Source organism: Hyperoodon ampullatus (assembly GCF_949752795.1).
Source record: "Hyperoodon ampullatus genome assembly, chromosome: 16".
NCBI classification, from domain to species: Eukaryota; Metazoa; Chordata; class Mammalia; order Artiodactyla; family Ziphiidae; genus Hyperoodon; species Hyperoodon ampullatus.
In genome coordinates, this window is record NC_136929.1 from 73,417,349 (window position 1) to 73,443,020 (window position 25,672).

Below are 25,672 nucleotides of genomic sequence, written 5' to 3' on the forward strand. Positions count from 1 at the left end.
TGAGCCTGCGCGTCCGGAGCCTGTGCTCCGCAACGGGAGAGGCCACAACAGTGAGAGGCCCGCGTACCGCAAAAAAAAAAAAAAAAAAAAAAAAAAAACTACAATGAGGTATCACCTCACACGGTCAGAATGGCCATCATCAAAAAATCGAGAAACAATAAATGCTGGAGAAGGTGTGGAGAAAAGGGAACCCTCTTGCACTGTTGGCGGGAATGTAAATTGATGCAGCCACTATGGAGAACAGTGTGGAGGTTCCTTAAAAAGCTAAAAATAGGGCTTCCCTGGTGGCGCAGTGGTTGAGAGTCCGCCTGCCGATGCAGGGGACACGGGTTCGTGCCCCGGTCTGGGAAGATCCCACATGCCGCGGAGCGGCTGGGCCCGTGAGCCATGGCTGCTGGGCCTGCGCGTCCGGAGCCTGTGCTCCGCAACGGGAGAGGCCACAGCAGTGAGAAGCCCACGTAATGCAAAAAAAAAAAAAAAAAAGCTAAAAATAGAACTACCGTATGATCCAACAATGGGCTCTCCTAACTGTCCTCTCCCCACCTCCCTTATCTCCCTGTTCAGTGTTTGGCACATACCAGAGACTGTAAATATTTTTTTTTTTTTTTTTTTTTTTTTTTTTTTTTTTGGCGGTACGCGGGCCTCTCACTGTTGTGGCCTCTCCCCCTGCGGAGCACAGGCTCCGGACGAACAGGCTCAGCGGCCATGGCTCACGGGCCCAGCCGCTCCGCGGCATGTGGGATCTTCCCAGACCAGGGCACGAACCCGTGTCCCCTGCATCAGCAGGAGGACTCTCAACCACTGCGCCACCAGGGAAGCCCGAGACTGTAAATATTGAGAATGAACATAGCTGCTGCCTTTGGAGGTGATTTTTTAACCCCTGGTGCTGCAGCAGCAGGAGGTATGGAAACCGTTATGTGAGGGGAGCCTTCCTTGCTAGCCCTGCACCGAACTGGAGCAGGCTGCTGTCTTAGAGGAGCACGCGCGCGCACACACACACACACACACACACACACACGTGCACTCTGCTGCTCCGAGTAAGCCAGAAGCAATGGGAGTGTGGAATAATGTGAGCTGGGATGGACATTTATAACATGCCTTATCTGTTTAATTGAATTATAGTGGGTTTCTTTTTTTTTTATTGAGAATACTTTTTTTTATTATACAGGTTTCATATACACAATTATTTAGGGAACATTTACAGGCAAGGAGTTCAATTCCAAAACTCCGTTTTCACCCACACACACTGTACTTCACACTCATCTTCGGGATCAGCCCAACAGGAGTAAGACAAAGTTATTGCTTTGTGAACAGACAGCTTCAATTAAATAAGAGTCTTCCAGAGTCAAGAACAACGCTCAGGACCCTCTTGACTCTTAGTACCCTGTGTACATATGAATAAAGCCTAAAGATGTGTCCTAGATTACCCCATCACCTTTAAAAGCTAATATTAAAATTGAATCAGTGGGTTTTTTCTCTTAATGGCACAAAATAGTGTTGAAGTTTGTGGAGTTTGCGGAGATGTTATTTATATATGCTGTGCAGATCTATCTTTCTGCAATCTGTATTATAGGGAGAGAATATTCAAATCATACATATATATTTTGAAATCCAGTTTCTCCCAAACAGTGTAGAGCAAAGGTCATTTTTTTAAGACACTGAATTATCCTTGAGACTACATTTCAAAGACATAATCTTTGGGATGGCACTATAAATGTGTAACATCACTCAGAAGCAGGGAGCCATGACTGGGATGGCAAATGCAAATGTATTACATAATATACCTCAAATTACATTATTAGCATACTACGTAGATTAACTGGCGTTGAAACTACCATTAAGCAGTGAAGTATCGGGGGATTTCAGTCAGTAGAACAAATTGTTTCCTATGTCACACCGCATACTAATATGTCATCTTTGCTTTTAATCCTAAGTTCTTTTTTCACCAAGAACTTGGCAAGGTAAGTCATCCTTAGCCAACAAGCAAATTAGTTAATGTCATTTTTATGTTTTTACAACTAATTTATTCCCTGATGTAAATTTTAATTTTTTACTAAAAAAGAAGTCAACATAGTAATGTTATGTTGATTCTTTTAGCCTATGTTGATTGATAGTAATTACTTTTCTGGTTGTTTTGTTTTGTTTTGTCTAGTCTAGAAAAACAGACCTGGGTTTTAGTCAAATACATCACTGTCTTTTAAAGGAAATCAAACCTTTAATGGAAGTCTAATGTATGAAGATACAGAAACTGCTTCCGCTGATTCAAAATGGGAACGACAAGCGATGAGATGGTGTCTGTGGAGCAGACCTCCTCCTCCTCCTTCAATCCTCTGTGTTTTGAATGCGGCCAGCAGCACTGGACACGAGAAAACCACTTATACAATTACCAGGACGAAGTGGATGATGACCTGGTCTGCCACATTTGCCTTCAGCCTCTGCTGCAGCCACTAGACACCCCCTGTGGACATACCTTCTGCTGCAAGTGCCTCAGAAACTTCCTGCAAGAGAAGGATTTCTGTCCATTGGACCGGAAGAGACTCCACTTTAAGTTGTGTAAGAAGTCTAGCATTCTAGTTCATAAACTTCTGGACAAATTATTAGTTTTATGTCCGTTCTCTTCAGTGTGCCAAGATGTATTGCAGCGCTGCGACCTGGAGGCACATCTTAAAAACAGGTGAGAGAGAGAGAAGCGACTCTAGGCTATAAAAAGGTGGCTCAAACAAATAAACCCGATACACATGCCAAGGCATCAGTAAGTAAACAGACAAATCCCGCACAGGAGATACAACAAACAAGTTGCATGCAGCCGTCATTTAATATTATTATTTATCAAAAACATGCATGTAAAAACTACAGTCAGGAAGTACCGTTTTACACTTACCAATATGAGGTTGTTATAGTCACAAGGTAGCAGGATATAATGATAGACTCTTTTTGCAAGGCAGTTTCTCAGTTTGTTTCAAAAACTGTAAATGTCAGTATCCTCTTATCTAGCTTATTATCCTAAGGAAATAGTCCAAAAGAAGGGAAAATTGTATGTAAAGATGTTGGCTGCAACATTGTGCAGAGTTCAGTAAACTGTGGTCAATGTGATTACTTAACAGTAGGGGAAGGGTTAAAAATAAAATGGTACATCAGTGCATCGGGATATCATGCAGCTGTTAAAAATTATAATATCATTGCAACATGGAAATGGGTACAGGCACACCTCAGAGATGTTGCAGGTTCGGTTCCAGACCACCGCAGTAAAGTGAATATCAAATTGCACAGTACAGCAGGTCACACGAATTTTTTGGTTTCCTGGTGCATATGAAAGTTCTGTTTATGCTGTACTGTAGTCTAGTAAGGGTGCAATAGCATTAGGTCTAAAAATTTACATACCTTGATTGAAAAACACTTTATTGCTAGGAAATGCTAACCATCATCTGATGACACACAGGGTTGCCACAAACCTTCAGTCTGTAAAAAATGCAGTCTGTGAAGGGCGGTAAAGGGAAGTGCAGTACAACGAGGTCTGCCTGTACCTGTGGTCTCATTCGCTAAGATCTTGTAAAATCCTGTGTTCAAAAACTTGACTGAACAAGAACTAGGGGTTGGAAACTTTAAAACATTTAGTGGGGATTTTTGTTCTACTGACAAAAGCTTTTTAAAAGATTAATCTATTTGGCTGATTGTTTAGTGAGTTTTATTGTTTGATTTTGATAAAAGACTTGATCTTTAAAATTGTTTCTACCCTTAAGAAGGGTTAAAATTCATCTCTTTTGGAGATGGAATCACATAAAATGACCAAAATAAATGTATTGATTTCTAAATTTTATAGGTCAGCCACTTGGGCAGTGTAAATCTGCAGTAATCTTGATTGCTGTGAAAAACAATGCTTAGCACAATATATTGGACTTAGAAATAATAGTATAAGTCTGGTATAGAACAGCTTGTCATTATACTCACACATTAAATCATGAATTGAATCTAATCTTATCCCCTCACTTTATGAATCAGGAAACTGAGTCACAAAGATTTGGAGATAGGTAATGGCATGGTTAGACTTAAACTTCAGTATTCCTGCTTAGCGTTCTAACATACCATGCTGACCTTACCCAAGGTGAATCATGTTCTCTGCTGTTATGTGGTAGTAAAAGTTTCATATACACGTGAGTATACGTGTTCATTCTGTTCCTAAATATCAGTGTTATAAAGTGAATGTACTCATTAGAAATAAATTAGATTTATGAGAAAGAATGAGATGTTATTAAAATGTCAGAAACGTGAAGATTATAGAGAAATTGCTTAAACTTAAGCTGCACTGTCTAAAAATAAGAGCTAAGAAAAAAGAGCAGGATAGATGTATAGACTTTTGAGAGTGCAAGAGTCTTAGGTTTTTGTGTGTCTTTGGTCAGCAGCAGGCATAGAATCTGAACATGATAACAGAGACTTCCTGGAGATTGACACCAAACTCCTGAATCTGCTCTCTGGGTCAGGCCTAGTTGTGGCTGAGGTTGAAGAAGATTTTAGGCTTTTCCTATTTCTTTCAGTAGAACTAGTCTTTTTCAGAGATAAGTTTCTTTTGTGACTCTTTTATGAACATTGATTTTGGGGTATTATAGGAACTGAACAAAGTCTCAGTTCAGTTAAGTATTTTGATAGCAGTGAGATAAAAATTAAACAATTATTTTAGGAATATTTACTTAACTAAAATGCATATAAGAACTTAATAGGTAGTCGAAGTATCAGTAGTATTTTCTATCAAGCTGTTTATGTTGATGATATAAAAACTTGGGAATTGCAGACTATCCCTTCATTTACAGTTTGATAAAAGCTAAGCTACTAATTTAATCATTTCCAAAGTGTCTTAGGCCTGTGTTGTGAAAGATACATTGAAAAAGGTGAATGGTTTGAAAAGGTGAGGTAAGCAGCTAAGAGTGACTATTGATTATAAAAGTTAGAAAGTTGACACTCATCTAATGTTTGTTCAATTAAATTGTTAATCTATGTTGTGGTTATCTATTGCTGAGAAACCAACCACTCCAGATATATTGCTGAGAAACCAACCACTCCAGGTATAGTGACATAAAACAGTGAGTCCTTGATTCTGCTCATGGATTCTGTGAGTCAGGGATTCAGACAGGGCACAGCAGGGATGGCTCGTCTCTGTTCTGTCCAATCTGGGCCACAGCTGGGAAGAACAAAAGCCCAGAACTGCAGCAATTGCAACTGAAGAATTTACTTCGAAGACGGCAGCTTCATTCACATGTCTGGCACCTTGATGGAGGTCCACTAGAGGCATGGGCTCAGCCGGGACTTGTCCACAGGAGAGCCTGTGGGTGGCGTCTCCAGCACAGTGGCCTCAGGGTATTTTAAGTTCTTACATGGGTTCCAGTAAATAAGGCAAGAAGCTGCATGGCCTTGTATGCTCTAGCCTTAAAGTCACATAGCATCCCTTATGCTGTAGTCACATAACTGCCCAGATTCAAGGGGAGGGGAACTAAGCTTCACTTTGTGGGAAGAGGACAAAAAAATTTGTAGCCAGGAAAAAGCAACACAAACTAGCAATAAGAGTGATGTCACAAGACACAGAATTACGATTATTTTAATTATTAGTAGAAATACAGCATTAGGAATAGTTTGTTAAATCTGGTAATTTTGAGTTTAAATTACCTTCCCTATTTGAACTTAAGAAATCTGCTTCAGTATGAGAACAGCTGACATTTTCTCTTATGGCTAAAAGTAAAACATTTATGAAAGATGACTGTTTTAAAATAAAATGACTAGTTATTAACTGATTATATATTAGGAAAACAATGAAGAATTTTAAAAGATGTGGGCAAGTGCTCATCTTTGAAAGGAGAACTAAAGCCCTTAAGAAATATTCTAGGGCTTCCCTGGTGGCGCAGTGGTTGAGAGTCCGTCTGCCAATGCAGGAGACACGGGTTTGTGCCCCGGTCTGGGAAGATCCCACATGCCACGGAGCGGCTGGGCCCGTGAGCCATGGCCGCTGAGCCTGCGTGTCCGGAGCCTGCGCGTCCAGAGCCTGTGCTCCGCCACGGGAGAGGCCACAACAGTGAGAGGCCCGCATACTGCAAAAAAAAAAAAAAAAATTCTATATATTGTGTGACGCCTGAAACATTGTAGTAATTGCTTTCAGAAATTTTGCCAAGCAGCGTCAACTATAAAGCATTCCTCCTCCCTCTCTACCCCTCATCCCTGCCTCATCCTCAGCAATCTAACATCTTGTGCTAATTGTAAATGATAATATTGGGGGGGCAGTTTGTCGTTGTTGTTGTTAAATTGAGCATTTGTGACCTGGTTTATGGCAAAATTCAGAACCATTTTTCTTTTCCTCTTAAAACTTAGAGTTTAACAGTATTCTAAAAAGTTTGTACAATATAGAGAAAACCTTTAAAGAAGTCTTTTTCTATGCTGAGAGCTTTTCTAGTTCATCAAATGGTTTTGAAGCCTTTAAGGGTCAGGGTAGGCTGAGACAAGATTGCTCTTTTAAATTCACATTTTAACTTGGAGACAAGTTTGTGTTTGACACATTCTCACCAGCATTTTTTTCTCCTATATAATGTAAAAAGCAGATATATATTTGTAAATCATGTATCCGGTAAGAGTCTAGTATCCAGAATATATAAAGAATTCCTACAACTCAACAAAAAGTCAGTAATCCAATTTAGGTGGTCAAAGGATTTGGATAGATATTTCTCCATAGAAGATATTTAAATGGTCCGTAAGCACATGAACAAATGCTTAACATCATTAGTCCATTTTTAAAATGGAGTGTTTGTCTTTTTGTAAGTTGTAAGCAGTCTCTATATATTCTGGCCCTTATTAAATATATGATTTGCAAATATTTTTTCTTGTTCTATCAGTTGTTTTTTCATTTTCCTGTGCCCTTTGAAGGACAAACAAGTTTAATTTTTATGAAGTTCATTTTATCTATTTTTTTCTTTGCTTGTGCTTTTGGTGTCATAGCTAAAAACACACTGCCTAATCCAAGGTCATGAAGCTTTACACCTATGCTTCCTTCTAAGACCTTTATGCTTTTAGCTCTTACATTTGGGTCTTTGATCCATTTTGAATTAATTGTTATTGGAGAACATGTGTACAATTTAATACTTTAAACTTTGTTGAGGCTTTAAAAAATATTAATTAATTAATTAATGATTTTGGCCATGCCAAGCAGAATGCGGGTTCTTAGTTCCCAGACCAGGGATGGAACCCGGGCCCCCTGCAGTGGAAGCACAGAGTCCTAACCACTGGACCACCAGGGAAGTCACTACTGAGGCTTTTTTTTAATGGCCTAGCACACAGTCTATCTTGGAAAATATTCCATTTTGTACACAAGAAGAATGCGTGTTCTGCTATCGATGGGTGGAATGTTCTATAGATTTCTGTTAGGTCTAGTTGATTTATAATATTGTTAAAAGTCTTTTCTTGTCCTTATGTCTAGTTGTTCTATCCATTATTGAAAGTGGGATATTGAAGGCTTAGACTATTAGTTTTTTGGGGGTTTTTTTGCGGTATGCGGGCCTCTCACTGTCGTGGCCTCTCCCATTGCGGAGCACAGGCTCCGGATGCGCAGGCTCAGCGGCCATGGCTCACGGGCCTAGCCGCTCCGTGGCATGTGGGATCTTCCTGGACCGGGGCACGAACCCGCGTCCCCTGCATCGGCAGGCGGCCTCTCAACCACTGCGCCACCAGGGAAGCCCAGACTATTAGTTTTGAATTGTCTTATTCTTCCTCTAATTCTGTCATTTTTGGCTTCATGTACTTTGAGGGCCTGCTGTTAATTGTGTTTATGTTTATAATTGTTATAGTTTTGTGGTAAATCAAACCTTTTCGTTATGGTAGAATGTTCTTTGTCACTAGAAACAATTTTTGTCTTAAAGTCTATTTGTCTGAAATTAGTATACCCATTTAGCTCTCTTTATGTTAGTGTTTGCATAGTATATCTTTTTCCTCTCCTTTTAATTTTGACCTGTTGGTGTCTTTGAAATGTGTCTCTAGTAGACAGCATATAGTTGGATCCTGTTTGTCTTTTTCATCCATTCTGCCAGTCACTGGCTTTTGATTGGAGTGTTTAATTCATTTATATTTGACGTAATTACTGATAAGGTAGAATTTATGTCTGCCATTTTGTTGTTTCCATATGTCATTTCTTTTTTGTTTCTCTAAAGGTTAATCCATTCCCCTTTTTTTTGTTAAATAGATATTTTCAAGTATGCCATTTTAATTCCTTTGTCATTTCTGTTCATATCTATTTTTTGAATTATTTTCTTAGTAGTTGCCTTGGGGATTGCAATTAACATTAATTTTCAACAGTCTAGTTCAGATTAATACTGACTTGATTTCACCAGTACGCACAAAATTAGCTCATATATACCTTCATTCCTTTCCACATCCTTTGTGCTGTTATTGTTATACAAATGACATCTTTATGCATTACATGCCCATCTAAACAGAATTATAATTACTGCTTTGCGCAGGGTTGTCTTTTAAACCAAGTAGGACCAAAAAGGAGTTATAAACCAAAAAGCACCTTAATGCTGTCTTATATTTATCTATGTAGTTACCTTTACCAGTGGTCTTTATTTCTTTACGTGGATTTGAGTTACTGTCTAAGGTCCTTTCATATCAGCCTAAAGGATTTCTTTTAGTATTATAGGGCAAGTCTGCTAGCAACAGACTCTTTGTTTTCATTTATTTGGGAATGTCTTAATTTCTCCTGTTTTGGAAGGATAGTTTTGCTAGATATAGACTTCTTGGTTGACAGTCTTTCTTCAGCACTCTGAGTATATGCTATCCACAGCCTCCTCTTCATAGCTTCTGAAGAGAAGTCAGGCGGCAGTCTTACTGAGGGTCACTTCTTTGTGATGAGGTACTTCACTCTTGCTGTTTTCAGCATTCATCAAACTTGAAAAGATTTTGGTCAATATGTCTTCAAATATTCTTTCTGCCCTAATGTCTCTGTCTCCTTATGGGACTCCCATTCTGCATATGTTAATACTCTTGATGGTGTCTCACAGGACCTAGAGGCTTTATCCTTTCTGCGCGTTCTTTTTCTTTCTATTCCTCAGACTGGATAATCTCAGTTGACCTACCTTTAAGTTCACTGATTCTTTCTTTTACCTGTTCAAATCTCCTGTGAATTCTTCTAGTGAATTCTTCATTTCATTTATTATACTTATAATAAATGCACTTATTGTACTTATTTTTAAATCCAGAATGTTTATTTGGCTCTTTAATATAACATATTTCTTTATTGGTATTTTTATTTGTTGAGATATCATTCTCATATTTTCCTTTAGTTATTTAGACATGGAATCCTCTGTTCTTTGAACATATTTATAATACTCGATTTAAGTCATTGTCTCGTAAGGCCAATGTCTGGGCTTCCTCAGGGACAGTTTCTGTTAACTCCTTTTTTTCCCATGTATGGGCCATACTTACTTATTTCTTTGCATGTCTCTTAATTTTGTATTGAACACTGGACATTTTAAATAATGTGGCAACTCTGGAAATCAGATTCTTCTTTCTCTTCGGGATTTATTATTGCTGTTTGTTACTGTTTGTTTAGTGATTTTTCTAATCAGCTAATGATTGAACAGAGAATTTCTTAAATGCCTGTAACCGATGAATCTCCCACTCTCCCCAAGGGGCTGTGTGTGCACGGTGGGGCACACCTTCAACACTCAGGCAGTTGACACTCCTCCTTAGCCTTCATCGCCTGCTTTCACGTAGCTTCAGTGTCAGCCAGAAGTGAGAGCTTAGGGCCTTCTCAGCTCTTTACTGTGCATGCACATAGCCCTGGACATTTCATTCCCTAGCTTTTCCTTTTAAACTTTTTGATTAGCCTTTTGTTTGTCTACCTCAGGCAGCCACAGTCTTACACAATTGCCTTCCCCCCGACCCCCCAACAAATGCCTTTGCACTGGGTGAGCCCCAAGTCAGGTCAGATAAAGACAGCCTTGCGAGTGAGGTCTTCCAGGGAACCAACAGGTCAGTTAATGACAATTCTCCACAAATGGGGCTTTGCAGGTGCTCCAGTCGGCTCCTCCAGTGGCTGCCAGACTCCTGATTCCACTGTGATTGTGGGCCATGGCTATCCCAGGCTCCTGGGGGAGGTGGTGATGGAATGGGGCAAGTTCAAATGCTACAGAGCTCACTGTTCTACTAAGACTCAGCCATTTTTCTTAAATAAATGCACTCCAGATTGCTACAGAACCTTGGCTTATTTCCAGAGCTCAGAAATTTTTCTGACAATTTTTGCCAGTGTTCGCATTGCTTTGTGGAAGAGAGGCTTTTCAGATACCCTTAATCTAACATTTTCACTGACGTCACTTAAAGTGATATTTGCATGTTGTAATCCGTAACTCATTTTTCTTGGTTCTAAGATGCTCACGCTCTTTGAGTTGCATTAAGTACCTGGCATTGTGTTGGCACTTATCGTGCCCCATTTGATTTTACCTCTACTATTACTGCTGCCACCACCACCACTAACCCTAGTACTGCTACCAGTAATACGGTGTGCTCTGTTACACTGTGTGTTTCCTAATGTGAATCATCATTATTCAGGGAATGATGCCACCATGCCATAAATCAAGCTAGTTCATATGTGATTTTCCTCCATGACGAGAGCCAGAATAGTGGAATGAAATTATAACCTTCAGCAGGAAAGGAAAAGTCCCTCAGTTTGGCTGTAGCTGCTGCAAAAGCCTTTGGGCTTTATTTAGGAAAAATGTAAAGACACACCTGCATGTAGAGAAGCCTGCCTGGGGGGCACAGCCCTCAGCCTGTGGCAGGTCACACTGCCTCCAGTGCCTTGTTAAGGGCAGCCCACTGTCTCAGGGCTCCACTTCCCCCTGCATCGTCTGAGCCCATGCCTACCCTGATCTCATTCAGTTGTGCAGGCACTTCTTTTCTGTTGCTTTTAAACATGTGTAATAGCTTCCAAACTAGCCTCCTGCTACACTCAGTTAGTTACCTGCTGGAATGATCCCAGTTATATCCCCCTATGCCAATTGTGGTTTGTGTTATTGTTAAATACTCCATTTAAAAAGATGCACAGGTTTTTGTTGCTGTTTGTGATTTCCATTTGTGTTTTCATGATCACCAAAGCCTTTCTCACTCTAACATTCTATAACTGTGTTTCTAGGTACAAGTTTGTGGAACAAATTCAATTTATGTTTTCTTAAGGCCTGGGAAAAGAACCCCATAAGTTTAGTATGATCGAGTGTAAAGAGCAGGCACCTTTAAATCAGATCTGAGTTTGCTTGAATTTTGGCTCCATCACTTAATAGCTATGTGATGCTGGCTTAGTGAGGTAAGTTTCCCATTTGTAAAATGGGGATGATAGAGCAGTTTTGAGGATTCAGTGAAATACTGTACATAAAGTCTACAGTGACTGGCCCTAATTAGACACCCAGCAAATTCTGGTTTCTTCCTTTCTCTTTCAGTTCCAAATGTTTACAAATTTGAGGGATGCTGGCTGTGGGCTGTCTGTGGTCAAGGGCTTTTCTCTGTCCAAGCCTGCTCTGATCTACTCATTCCCTATTCGCCTTTTGTTTAAAAATTAGTTTTATTGACATATATTTTACCTACCATAAACGTCACCTATTTTTAAAGTATACAATTCAGTGGTTTTTAGTATATTCACAGAATTGTGTAACCATCATCACAATCTAATTTTTAGAACATGTCAACACCCCAGAAAGAAGCCCTGTACCCATTGGCAGCCATTCTCCATCCCCAGATGCCCCAGTGTTGAATGGTCTATCCATCCCGGTCCTCTTTCCGCCTAAGCTCTGTAAGTTTTGGTGTGCAGTTTTGTGGAATGTATGTATTTTGTTAACAGAACTGCTTGTGTTATATAGTCTGGGCTTTTGCCCTCATCACTGAAAGTGTTCTTTCTAAGGTCACCATGACCTTTTAATTTCGAAATCAAACCAGTGCTTTGGCCCTTATCTTATTTGCCCCCTTTATGGCATTTGCACAGTTGGCCGCTTTTCTTTGTTGACACTCTTGTCTGGTGGTTCTATCTCAGTCCACTCAGCTGCTCCGTCGTGTTTAAACATGGGTGTTCCCGAAGGTTCCCTCTGTAACCTTCCCCTATTCCTGGGTAGGATCATTCTTCCATATTTTTATATAGTATCATTTTTATTATCTTTAATTCCTGTTAACGATTTGCTGCCCTACTGGGAACTTAAGTATACCTGTTTTCTTCACCTCTCTAACAATCTTAAGTTTTGCTTTTAAAATTTGTTTTTCCATGTTTAATAACTATATCTTAGCCTTTATGGTTATTTAGTTTGTAGGATTTTTTTAGTTGTTTGTTAGGCTAATTCCCAGGTGTTCACATTGTTTGTATTTCCTCTTCAATTCCTGTTCCTAGCCCTTTTATTCCATTAAAGACTAGCTATTGGCCGTGTAGATATTTGTGTATGATACATATTTTGAGAACTAAATTATTACCTGTCTTCTTAGTCAAAAGTATTTTTTCTGATTCAGTTTTTAGTGTCAATTTTTTGTTGAATAAAATATTTTAAAATGCATTTCTAATTAAATATGCTTACTTGACAAAAGTGATTTTTTCAGTGACATCATTTTCAAACATATTTGCCAGGCCCTTGCAGAAACACTCCCTGGAAGAAAATAAGTGGACCCCCTTCTTAGCAAGGTGAAGAGAAAGCATGTCCGGAGAGAGCGTTGAATAAAGAAATTTCATAATGATCCTTTTCAAGAACTTGAAATCCAGGACCTAAAATAAATCTTCAGTTCATGAGGGACATTTTATTACTCTTATCATTAAGGAATAGCTTTCAATTTTAATTGAATTCTGTCCTAAATTTTGATTGAAATTTTAGATTTTTAAGAATACTGTTACTGAATGAAGGTCTGCAGCCCTAGCCGCAAGACTGTCGCCAATCCTGCCCACCCTTTCCTAAACTTCTTACCCCAACAGGAGAGTAGGTGGGGTCTGTAGAGCCGTGTCGGGGTCTAGGCACGTGGGCCTGGCTCCTGTACAAATCCCCGGTTCTTCCACCCGCTCCTCCAACTGGGCATTATTCGTCACTTTGTCCAGTCAGGGTGTCAGGTGGGAAAGAACTGGCACCTTGCAGCACTGCTAACATCTGTGTATAAAGACTTTCTTTAAATGTTTAAACAAATGTATATCTGCCCCTTTGTTGGCCTAATAAGTAAGTAAAAACAAGCAAGTTAACAGCCCTTATTTCTTGGTGCTTATGTAAGTTTCCCCAGTACTTAGAAATATATTCTTCAAGTGTCATAGCATATCTGTAATTCCACTGTTGCAATTCTGTTTTTACAAACCAGGAGATAGGTTTTCCTCTCCTCCCATGCCTGTCATAAATTTGAGCCTTTGCTGTGCCTTCCTGCAAGTGGTAAAGCTTCAGATGTATTTCCACCCACTCACAGGTGATGTGCAGTGCTGGGTGCAAGAGCGGAGAGGCACCGGGGTGCTCAGGGTCTAAGGCAGGACGCAGGGGGCTTGTGGAGGAAGGTGCTGGTTCCCACTTCTGTGGTCCAGCCGTTTAACCTGTAAAAGGGGTTATGAAATCAGAACCTCAGGATGATTCTCACAGTGCAGGGAGAAGTGTACTGGTGTACTACACTGTGTATGTTATTTCTGGTACTAATAGATTCCTGAGTACATGTTTGTGCAAGTGCCTTGTTTTAAATTTGCTCCGTGGAGTGGTAAGAACTTCGCTTGAGCGGAAATGCGTGTGGGTACTTCCAGGTGCTTTTTGCATAGAAGCCATTGCCGTTGTTTTGTTGTGGTACAAACTGTTAATCACTTTTTTTCCTTTCATATCATCTGGAAACCACCTGATGCTCTCTTTCTAGATGCCCTGGAGCTTCTCATCAGAGGGTTGCCCTGGAGAGACGGAAAACTAGTAAAGTTCAGACGGAGATCGAGAATGAAAATGGAACCACGGTCATAGATCTTCCAGCTACTTTATCACCCGAAGTAGACTGTTCAGGGCCGACCCTGACATCGGCGTCCCTTCCCGCCTGGATGGAGGAGCCTGGCCTGGACAACCCCGCCTTTGAGGAGAGCCCCGCCGGGGACAGTACGTGTCGGCCGCCTGTGTTCCTCGTCTCTTCTCAAACCGGGCGTTGCCTTCCTCCCCACCACTCCCTGCTGCTCTCCCAACATGCGTTTTCTTTCCTCTTTAAAAAAGTAATTTTGAGATGTAATCCACATAGCACATAACTCACCCTTTTAAGTGCACAAGTCTGACAGTTTGCAGTTTAGAAGCAGAGCTCGGAACTTACTGAGGAAGGTGACCCTTCCCTCCCTCTTCCGTTTAGTCCATGATTCACTGGTTGTTAACCTGCTTCTTACTGGGTGTTTGTGTGCAAACGCTTGTTGCTTCTTGACTAAGAAAACAACAACATCAAGAGCAACAAAAATAATACCGCAAATTAAGCACTCCCTGTGTCACGCGTGTGCCAGACCCTTCCCATCCGTTAGCTGACTAAATGCCGCTGACGGTGCTGGGAGCCGGTTTGTGACAGGAGAGGCCTGAATCTTGAGACGAATTGGTCGGCTCATGCCGCCAGGGAAGGGCTGGGTGTATATCTGACCCCACGGCCACGCCTGTGACTATTGCTGTGCTCTGGTGACCGCCACGAATCTGACTATACAGCCACTAGGAGTGAACAGAAGGCCTGTAGTCATGGATCTTGGGCACGTCTTGATGGTTGGCCCTAGGTATTTATTTTTAAATATACCTTTCTTGAACAAATTCCAAATCTGACTACAAATTCAAATTTTCCCTGCCCCAGCCATAACCCTTTTCCAAGAGCCACCCCTTCTTAGAGCCTTTGTGACTCCTCTCTCACCCCGGGGTGATTACATATTACATACCACAGTCGTCTTTATGCTGCTTTGCATTGTTTACACATGTTCCACCCACCAAACCTCGTCAGTTAGGTCGAGATGACGTTCTCTTACTATTGCCTCATCAGATCACTGTGCTGCCCCTCGTGATCTGAAACGTAGTAGCCCTTTGTGATCATTCGCTGATCACCTTTGGGAGAAGAAATGTTTAAATAATCTTAACAGGTATTTTTTGTCATTCTGCTTTCCTTATCCAGCGGTATTGCATAGTTCTTTACCATCTACTAATGTAAGATGACTTATTTACCTGAAGATGATAACCAAATATAAAATGTTTCTCTTTCCATCTATTTCTCTCTCTCATTTCTAACTTGGCAGCCACACAGCAGCCACTTAGTTTACCAGAAGGCGAAATCACCACAATTGAAATTCACCGGTCTAATCCTTATATTCAGCTAGGAATTAGCATTGTGGGTGGCAATGAGACGCCACTGATTAACATTGTTATCCAGGAAGTCTATCGGGATGGGATAATCGCCAGAGACGGGAGACTTCTTGCTGGAGACCAGATTCTTCAGGTATCCGTTTTAATTACTGTGTTAACTTGCGCTCTGTTGTTCTTATTCATAAGTTTAAAACAGAACATTGTGGTACTGTGGAACTTGAGTTGTATATAGGTTAGTTCTACTGTTATTATATGCAAAACAAGTCAGAATTTATCTGTAATTTCTCCTGTTTCCCCATATGCGTGGAATGTATTTTTTCTCCCTACTTTATTTCCAGTCCCGCATGTGGCTGTGCTTGCCGTGCTTGGGCTCTTGGGGCTGGCTGGGCTCTTCCCCGCTTGGTCTGCAGGGCTGGCTGGTTCAGAGCCGTCCCACCCCTGCTGACATCCTCTGATCCCAGGTCCAGTGTTCCCATCCCCCCATCACCTGCATTGGCTAGTTTACCTTCCTCTACTACACTGATTTACTACCATCTGGAAAAGACAGGCCGTGCAGCGCTGGTTAGTTACGATTTATACCATGGGATTTAAGCTGGAATTCAGAAACCATACCCGTCTCGTCGGCTCCCTAGTCACTCCACTCATTAACCCTTGGTGCTGCCCTCACCTGCTCTGTCAGAAGATGATATTTAAGGAAAAATAGCTAGTCCCCCAACAGAACTAGCTTGGGACAAGGTGTTGTTTTCTTAGAGGGCACGTGGGACTGAGGGGAGGATTCTTGTGTATGGGACTGGGGTTCTGTGTCCGCTGGCCTGGGTGTTCGAGCCATACAAGTGTAGATGATAGTGGAAGCTAAAAGGACTAGTAACCCCCAGAAGGAGAGAGAAGAAATACTCATGACGAGGGAAACCATCTTCCAGGAACCCAAGCCCCAGGGCTCCTCCCTCCTCCGTTGTTCGGTCCTCACCGCGATGTGTGACACCTACCCCTCACTCCCCCTCTCCCTGCTCCCTCTTCAGTCCAGGCCCCCACTGCTGTGTCTAACTCTGTGCACACCCCACCAGATGCCCCTGCCGCCCAGCTCTCCGCTCTTCAATCCGACAAAATCACTGCCAGGCTAATGTATCTGTAACTCTGCTTTCCTTGGGAAAATGTGACTAGAGCGTCACACCCAGACTGATTAACATTCACGGTCCTCTGTGGTCCCTTGCACAGCCTGTCATCTTCATCTTAACCCTTCCTTTTTGCTTCACGCATAGCAGCTGTAACGTTCTAGGCGCTGTACTAGCCACTGAGAATACAACTAAGAGCAAGGTGCTCCCCCAGTCCTCGTGGAACTTATAATCCAGTGGAAAAGCCAGACACGGCAACCTTCTGGCTGCCACCTCACTCCCAGTTCCAGGCTGTCACACCGTGCTGGCTTGTCCACCTTCATCCTTAAAGCTTTGCTCAGCCCTTCTCGCCCGTTCTGACCTCTCCTTACTTGAATTACTGACAACATTCACTGCTTTACTCTTCAGCTCTTGACGTATAATCACAGTGAACTATTTAAATGGGCTTGGCTTTCTATGGTGATTGCAGCCACCCTAACGGTACCAGTTGTGATACAGATTTCTCATAGCGCTGTGCATGTCATAAGCACAGGAAATACTTGCTGAATCAGTAAAAGAGTGGACTTGGATATAACATCCTGTCGGGAATAGCCATCTCCTTTATTAAAACAAAACTTGGACCCTCTAGGGATTTTTCCACTCCCACTTGTATGCTGCCCCTCACGGTGTGTTATTCCCACTTTAACACACTCGGGCCCCAAACCCTTCCTTCGTTGCCCTTAGCAAGGCTGACACAGACTGAGCTTTCTAGCAGTGTTCTGTTTCTTACTAAATACTAAGAAGAAATAGGGGGTACAGGAAGCGTAACCAGTCCTGCTTGTATAAAATCAGCTTCCTGATCATACCGTAGCTAGCTCTTCACTGTGTTTACTAGTAGAAGATAGCTATTTACTGTATGCTGTATTTGCTGTCATTTTATGATACTAGTACTCTGGCTGCACCAGGCTGGCAAAACCTTCCCTGTGTTCCCGACTTCCCAGCTCACAGTCCGAGTCTGCTGGCCACCCCGACATTTTGACACCCGGGAGGCCCAGACCAGGAGAGCTCGGTTGCCCCTGTCTGCAGCTCGTACAGCGTTCTTTCTCTCTCCCATTTTCTCCCACTTCCAGCCTCTCTATTAATAAGTGTACATTCATTTTTGTGTTTTCTTTTTTGCTACCAGTGATGTACTAGCATTGGGTATTAACATTTGTGTTTATTACTCATTCTTTTTCTAAATTCTAAAGGTAAAAACAAATATATTGCTTTTATCTGCATTTCTTTGAATACCATTGAGGTTAAATAGTTTTTCAGACTTTATTTGCTAATATATTTCAGCAGCAGGCCTTTTACTCTTCTATTTTTGAGAATTGTGTTTAGTAACATAACTGAATCCTTACAACTCAAATACAATTATAGTTATCTGAAATTATTGACTACATTTTTGGAAATTAACTCATAGCTATAAATTTACATTGTAGAAATTCCAAGGCACTATTATTGTTTACGGAGGCACACATATTAATATCTCTAGTAATGATCATCTTAATAAGTCCAGTTTAATGATTCAAATTGGTAAGAAAAGTAAGAACACATAACCTGGTTAATAGATTCAAAGGGATCTCTCCTACTGTGGGCCCTGACTTTTTCTCGGCCTCTGATTGTATGCTGGAGCCAGTAAGTAAAGCCACACCCCTTGCCCAAATGTGGAGTATTTATGGTCATTCAAAAGTAAATGCCGGGAAAGAAGGCTGCTTGGAATTTTTTTTACTACCTGGTTTACTACCTGGTCCAACTCTGTATAAGATACATAAATAATACAGTGAGCGGATCTGAAAATCCCCAAGAGGGGTCAAGATGGTTTATTTATAGAGCAAAGAGCTGCCAAGCCGCCTATGCTTCTATTTTAGCGAACTGTATGCAGTGACAGGGTGTGGCTTTGGTTTTCCCGCATTAAACACACAAACACACACACCCCTTATTCTACTAAATAGCCTCTTGGAAGAGGAGACCCATATAACCTTCAAGGCCTTTTGTGATGCAGCCTTTTGAGCAGTTTGAAGAAAAAAAGTATTGATATAAATTACATCAGTGTCACTATTAAAGATAATACAACTTTTAAAGCATTATGAAGAATGGGTATTTTCAGTTTGATCCATCATCAATGATTGAGGCATGTTCAGTTTTGAAGGAAAAAAATTGCAGCCATGTGTTGACTGCATTGGAACAAAACACATTTAGCCCAAGTGGTAGAGTTTTCTATTGCTGGTGCTATTTTTACGAAGCCTGGAGACAGTATTTTATCTGGTCTCTGCTTTCTCTCCCTTTTGCCAGCCACCACACATTCATGAAGGAAAAAATCTTCTGTGGGATATTCCACACCTACTTCACAAGGATACTGTGAGGCTGCATGCTTGCACATGTCTATGGGCGGATTTCAGCCAGATACTTCGTAAAGTCATTTGTGATATACCTGAACATAAGAAGGAAAACTGTGAGCCTAGAGATGGGCAGCTCTTAGCTGAGCAGCCAGCAATGATGGTTTCTCATTAATGGATTCATGTCAGGCTAGTTTTTTTAGAAACTGCCTTAATTCTCTACTTGACCCTGTATTCAGTGTTTTTATTGAGGGCTTGGATGGCTACCAAATGCATAGATGTTGCAGACTTGTGAGAACAGCAACTTTGTGTATGACATCTTTGAATTTGATGACTGAATTTTTAAAGATGCCAACAGGCCAAAATCAACAAAATTCAAGTTAACAGTGTTCAAAACTATCAACCCTAGATTAACAAAAAGGAGGGAGGTCTTGCTTCACGTAGATTTCATGTGAAAAAAATTTAAGGAGTTTAGGTGATCACACCTCGTCCAGAGCCTGTCCCATAACCGATGTTCAGAGTGCTGGTTCCCCCTCACTTTCACCTCAGGCAGCTTCAGAGGAGCTCTCACTGTGATAAATACTAAGAACTGTGCTGATTCCTCTAACTAGGTAAATAACTGAAGGTGGGTAGATTTTCTCAGTGATGTTACAGGTCCAAGGATCAGTCACTGTACTTATTTCAAGGTTATAAAGTTTAATAAGTAAATGTTCTGTATTAAATTATGCCTATTTTATAAGATATATGTTACATTTGTATGCCAAAGAATTAAGAGTGGAATTATGATTATTGGTTTTTCTTTAAAGTAAAAGTCACTCATCTAATATAAGGCTGTATACTTGAGTGCACCACTTTCCTTAAAAGAAAACTCAGTTTGTTTTCTCTAGCTTAAGTGTATTTCATTTTGGAAAAGTAAATTTGTAATCCAGTAGAACTTCAGTTTCTGTTCCACTAGAACTAGTCTTTCATGAGCACTTGCCATATCTGATGTTGTCTAGTTGTGCACTTCCTGACCCTATGAAGTGGATGGTAAACACGTTTTACAGGTGAGGAAACAAGTTCTCTAATTTGCCCGAGGTTATCCAGTTATACGGCAGAACCAAGGACCCTCATTCAAGACTATGATTAAAGCCTGTGATCTTGATGACTATTCTCTACTTAATGCTAGTCACTGTAAGTTAATTTTAGGAACTCTACATTTTAAAATGTCTTTGGAGTGCTTGTCTTTGTAAGTAATGATTGTGTATCATTTTCACAACGTCAGTTTCCTTCAGAACCCTTATATGAACATTGCTACAAGCTGGGAAGATAAAAGATTGTCACGCTTGGGCCGTCACCCTCTTTTCCAGGTCAACCACCACAACATCAGCAGCGTGTCCCACAACCACGCCCGCGCCGTGCTGTCGCAGCCCTGCAGCACGCTGCACCTCACCGTGCTCCGGGAGAGACGCTGCGGCGGCCGCGCACACAGCCGCCCCGTGGGCGGCTCGGCCCCGGAAGAGGTTTTCCAGGTGGTTCTTCACAAACGGGACTCTGCCGAACAGCTCGGCATCAAACTCGTCCGAAGGACCGACGAGCCGGGCGTCTTCGTCCTCGACCTGCTGGAAGGGGGGCTGGCGGCGCAGGACGGCAGGCTGAGCGGCAACGATCGGGTGCTGGCCGTCAACGGCCACGACCTGAAGCACGGGACGCCCGAGCTGGCTGCCCAGATCATCCAGGTGAGCCCCCACCTTGCGCCCACTCCAGACCCTCAGCCTTCCTGCCGTCGCTCAGCCTTGCTTCTCACTAGCAGGTGACACAGGGATCCAGGGGGTGCTTGAGACTTCTTTGGACAGTCAAGCACAGCTACCTAAGGTCTTCACAGTCCACACCAGTCTAACCTCAGCCCGGGTGACTCCCTTCTGGCCTGCACACCCATGAACTTGTAGGCGGGCTGTTTCTGGAGGAAAGGCCCTACGGTTTCACGTGGCAGATGGCAGTGTCCACACTTCACAAGGGAGAAGGTGAGACCCCCAAGGAGCTGTGGTCACCGAGGGTGTAGCTCACCTGGTCTCGTCACTCACCTCTCACCTTTACTGCACGATCCATAAAAATGAGGGGGAAAATCACTTTTTATTCAGAGCAACTTATTTCTATAGTGCCTTTTTTTTTTTTTTTAAGGAATTCGGAGCATTTCAAACACATAACGTTGTCCTCACAGTATCTCTGGAGGTAATCATGATTAGAGAAAAAACATGTTTTTAGTAAGAGTATCAAAGCAGATACATTAAAAACCATCCAAGAAGACCTCTAGGCTCTGCAGCGTGCTGTGGCATTTAACCTGGCCGTCTCCTGCAGCCTTGTAGGAGGGTGAAGCAAAAGGGGAGTGTTTAAGCGAGCACAACACACACTACCGGTGGAAACCAAGCATTAGTTAATATAACCGAACTTTTGGAATTAAGGTCGGTTGATAGTCACGAGATAGGTGTATATATATATATATATATATATATATATATATATATATATACACACACACAGAATCAAATAACAATGAGATTTTAACACTAAGAAAACCCACGTCTCACTCCCCTTTAACCTACTCCCTTTTCTCCCACTTTTTGATTTAATACAGCCTTAAGGAAACACACACACACGCTCACAGCCATATTGCATTGAGAGGCGGTTCAGGTATTGGTCTTATTTCATAGACTTGAGGCTTAAAAAAATTGAATGCCTTGAAATTCCCTCAAATCAGAGGCAGCATCCGGGGCACCAGGAGCTTTACCTGTGGATCACGCTGGCTGCTGCACTGCTGAGAACAAGTTCATCTTGCGGGGGGCGGGGGGAGAAGAAGAAAGTTAATCCATTTGGGGGATTTGTTAACAGAAATAGGCAAGTCGAGTGGACTTTGTGAAGTGAGAAGTCCGATCAGTAAGATGGAAAGGAAGAGAGAAATGTATTGCCTGTATATATTTCAGGCAGTGTTAAAGTACACTAATTCCTAAATAGATGGTCCTTACTAAATTTCTAACCAAAATGTAGAAAATATAGTTACACAGGTAGAAAACACATTTAAAATTCTTCATAATATATTTTATTTGGATTTTTATAATGCAAATGGTTGCATATTTTGCGCTGTGATTTTTCCAAGACTATAGAAAATTCAAGTTGCTCAACTTCTTTTTGAAAAAAAATGGTCTTATTGAGGATTATAAAAATAACACATATTGCATGTCTAAAAAGGAGCACACTGAAGATAAAATACTGAACATAAAGAAGTTACAATCAAATTCAGTCTAAACACCCCAAGCTATATCAATGTTAAGTGTTTGGAGGACATCCTTACAAACTTTTGAGTGTGTATGTCCACAGACAGATACAAATTTACACAATACTTACACACGTGCTTATCTTGTAAATTCTGAGTTTGCAGCTTTTTCTTTGTCAGCAGTATGTTGTGAACTCTTACCATGAAAGTAAGTGTAGAACCCCATCCTGATCTTTACTAGCTGGTTCACTCAATGTTCCCCTATTGACAGACTTTCATGTTTTGTTTTCATTTTAAGACATTTTGCTAAACTTCCCTCCAGAAAGATCAGATCATACCAATTTATAGTCCCAGCACCAGAGTGTACTACTCAACTATGACTTAAGGGTATTGTTATTTGAACATCTTGCATTTTAAAAAAATCTTGAATTTAACAACTTTTTTTTGCTGTGTTTGAAACCCTGACATATTAGATGTGCATTCTGTTTAAAGTCAGCCTAAACCCAAATGTTGGTCCATCATTTAAGTCCTAAATGCCCACTTCCATCACATGCACAGAATTTTGTCTTTCAAAAAATCTAGGAAGATCAAGGATTTGTTTCTATTAATAATAGGTTTTGCATAAGCAGGGGTTTTCCAGTAAAAGTTGAAATACTAATTAGAGTTTTTGGTGGTTATGAGGTAGTAAGCAGTAATGAAACTAATTCTGTACATGTACATTGAAGTAAAGTCACAGATGGAGCGTCTCACCACTTCACACCGTGCAATCAAATGATGTGAAGTGTCAGAATTTTCAACATCAGGAGTCTCCTTTTGTATCTACCCCTTAGATCAAGTATCAAGATCAAGATCAAGTGGGAGGTCCCCACTTTCTATCACAATTCCTTGAAAGCAGGCCATCATAATTTCCCATAGGAGTAATAATGCAATTGGGAATTGTGGTCATGACCAAGAGTCACCTTCAAATAAATCAGGCCTGTACTTTAAAAGCAAAGATAAAATAACTTTTAAAAGTAGATGTACATCTACATTTAAAGTGGATGTAGATAATGGGCCTCTAAATTTAAAACGATAGTCACAAACCTCTAAGATAATTAACGTAACACAGGTGTGTGTGCAATACACACACTATATGTTTATATAAATACAATCTTATACAGGATCTCTAGAATCATTCTTTCATGATTATTTAAGCTGATGTCCTATTTTTGACTCAAACTTATAGCAAACAGAAACAAAGCTGTGCATAGTTTCACTGATTATTACTTCCAAAATAGCCACCATGGAATTTATTTGTAAAGTCACAGTGGATTTTAATCAGGTTTCAAATCAGTTCTTCCTCTTATATTCTTCCCTTTGCTCTCTCCCCACAACGCCAAGGCCAACCTTGAAGGGGCAGAGAAGTATGAGAAGAAAGTTACCCTTCAGGGAATCACGGGGAGAGAAGACCACGGGCCGATTGCTGTGCCTGGGTCGTTGTGGAGGCGGGCTTGGGGAGAGTCTGTCCAAGAGCCGTGCACATGCGTCTCAGCTGCAGACGTCTTAAAACACGAGCTCACGAGAAGAGCTCCCTTCTCCGACCACCGGGTGCCTGCAGTCTCCCCCAGGCAAGGCACTGGCTCGGTGAGGAGCGCCTGTGCTCTGTGAAATGAGAAGCATCGTTAATGACTGGCAGTTGTGTCTGTGTGTTTTCTCCAGGCTAGTGGAGAGACGGTGAATTTAACAGTTGCTAGACCAGGGAAACCCCAGCCTGGAAACGCTGTCCGAGAAGCAGGAACTCAGAGCAGCCAGCACCACGCACAGCCGCTGCCTTACAACAGACCCAGCTCACATAAGGTAAGGTGCCTTGTTTGTGGTTCTTAATTCATCCACCCTCAAAGGATGATCGTTACAAGCTGGTAAGAGTTACGAGGGCTGTTAACTCTGTTGGAGAAGGTGCACGTAGGTGTTTGCGATGCGCAATGTGTTTTGCTGCCTTGGAGAGTGACTGCATTGTCTCAGTCCCTCAACCAGTAGAGTTTCTTGGTGGGGAAGGACCCTCTGCCAGGTGATTGATGAGAAATGTTTGACTGTCCAGAAAAATCTTCAGTTTGTTTAGTTCTGCTTAAAGTGGGGTTTATCTTGGCTTACTCGTTTAAATGTGACGGTTATGTAATTGAAAAAGCATAGTGAAGACAATGATTGACAGGCTGTACTTAGCAGCTGGATAGCTTGCCTACAACAGAATTCGATATGTGCATATTAAACACATAACTCATAAACTTCGACAGCTACATGTATAGGAAGACTACCCTAAATATTTTTAAATTCCTGTATGTTGAGGTTTTTCCCTGCTTCTTCAGTATTTTACCAGTTTTATAATATATACCAAAGTCATTTACCTGTGCTGAGAATCTTGATACTGTCTCACTTTAGTTGCAGAAATTTAAAAAGAGCGGTAGTTCATTCTTGATATTGTTTCCTTCATTTGAACTCACTTTCTGGTAGGCTGGGGTTTTTTTTCCTTTTTTTTCGGCTGAGCATGTGGGATCAAACCCGTGCCCCCTGCAGTGGAAGCACAGAGTCTTAACCACTGGACCACCATGGACATCCCAGGCTGGGATTTCTAAAATGATGTAGTCATTCTCTTTAAGTAAAATTATAAATTACTGAACAAAAACATCTGTTGGCCTGCTTAAAACCACAGGAAGTTCTGTGTGTGCTAAAATGACTTCTTAATGTAAGTAAGTACAGTATTTGAGAGAACACTTACCTTTGGAATGTCACAGGTACCCTAAGAAAGCATCCCTTAAAGGCACAAGTACTTTTGGCCCATCAGGTTTATCTGGTTTTCTGAGCTCAAGTACAGACTTGTCTCTGGTCTTTGGTTTAGTTAATACTTTTAAGAAATTGTAACCACAGACTTGTTCTCATTTCTGAACTGAAATGTATGAAGGAAACCTATAATATTGCCTTCATGATGATGACTATGAAAAAGGAGTTATTGTTTTGGAGTTTTGAATAGTTTCATATGGCTTGTCCTTACTTTATGCATTACATATATATTCCTAAAATTACAATATAAGGCAAAAATTGATTATTGAACCTTTTATGTCATTGAGTTTTACAATAATTTGAGATACGAGTGTCTGACATGATTTTTAAGACAATTTTTAAAACTGTACTTAGTCATTCCAACATTCATATAGAGAACTCTGCTTATTTGTTTGGGGCACATATTTTTCTCTCAACTCTGCTGCTCTTATTGTCTTTAATTTTCTGCGACAATGTTTTAAATAGTAATGCTGAATTTATTCTGTGTACTCTGCAACTCTTAGTGGTTAGAACAGCCATGTGAAATGTACTTTTAAGTGTTAGCTATTTGCTACTAATATACTGCATTTGTTATATAAAATCCTGATTTAGAAAAACAAGGGTCTCCTAGGGAAAATAAACACAGATTCACCAGAAAATGTGTTCAGATGATTATAATCATCATTAAAAATTACAGTATACATTAGCCTGCTACTTAGGCCTCTTAAGTAGCTGCTTAGATAAACATTTGTATGATTTAGAACTTTCCTTGAAATATTCTGAGTATAATCTTTGAAGTTCGGTTTGGTTCCTGAGGAAAAAAAATGTATATATATCTGAGCCATCTAGAGG

General features: G+C 41.1%; 1 protein-coding gene across 1 annotated transcript in view; it reads left to right on the forward strand.

The window, feature by feature from the left end:
• Positions 1-2,267: 2,267 nt before the first annotated feature.
• The window catches only part of LNX2 (ligand of numb-protein X 2), a gene marked incomplete at both ends in the record, with an annotated part of 44,278 nt that continues 20,873 nt past the window's right edge, over positions 2,268-25,672 (forward strand). The window contains 5 exons of the mRNA XM_079721843.1: positions 2,268-2,674; positions 13,864-14,090; positions 15,242-15,441; positions 20,127-20,495; positions 23,726-23,863. Coding sequence (XP_079577969.1) covers positions 2,268-2,674; positions 13,864-14,090; positions 15,242-15,441; positions 20,127-20,495; positions 23,726-23,863 — 1,341 coding nt within the window. The remainder of the gene's footprint in view (positions 2,675-13,863; positions 14,091-15,241; positions 15,442-20,126; positions 20,496-23,725; positions 23,864-25,672) is intronic.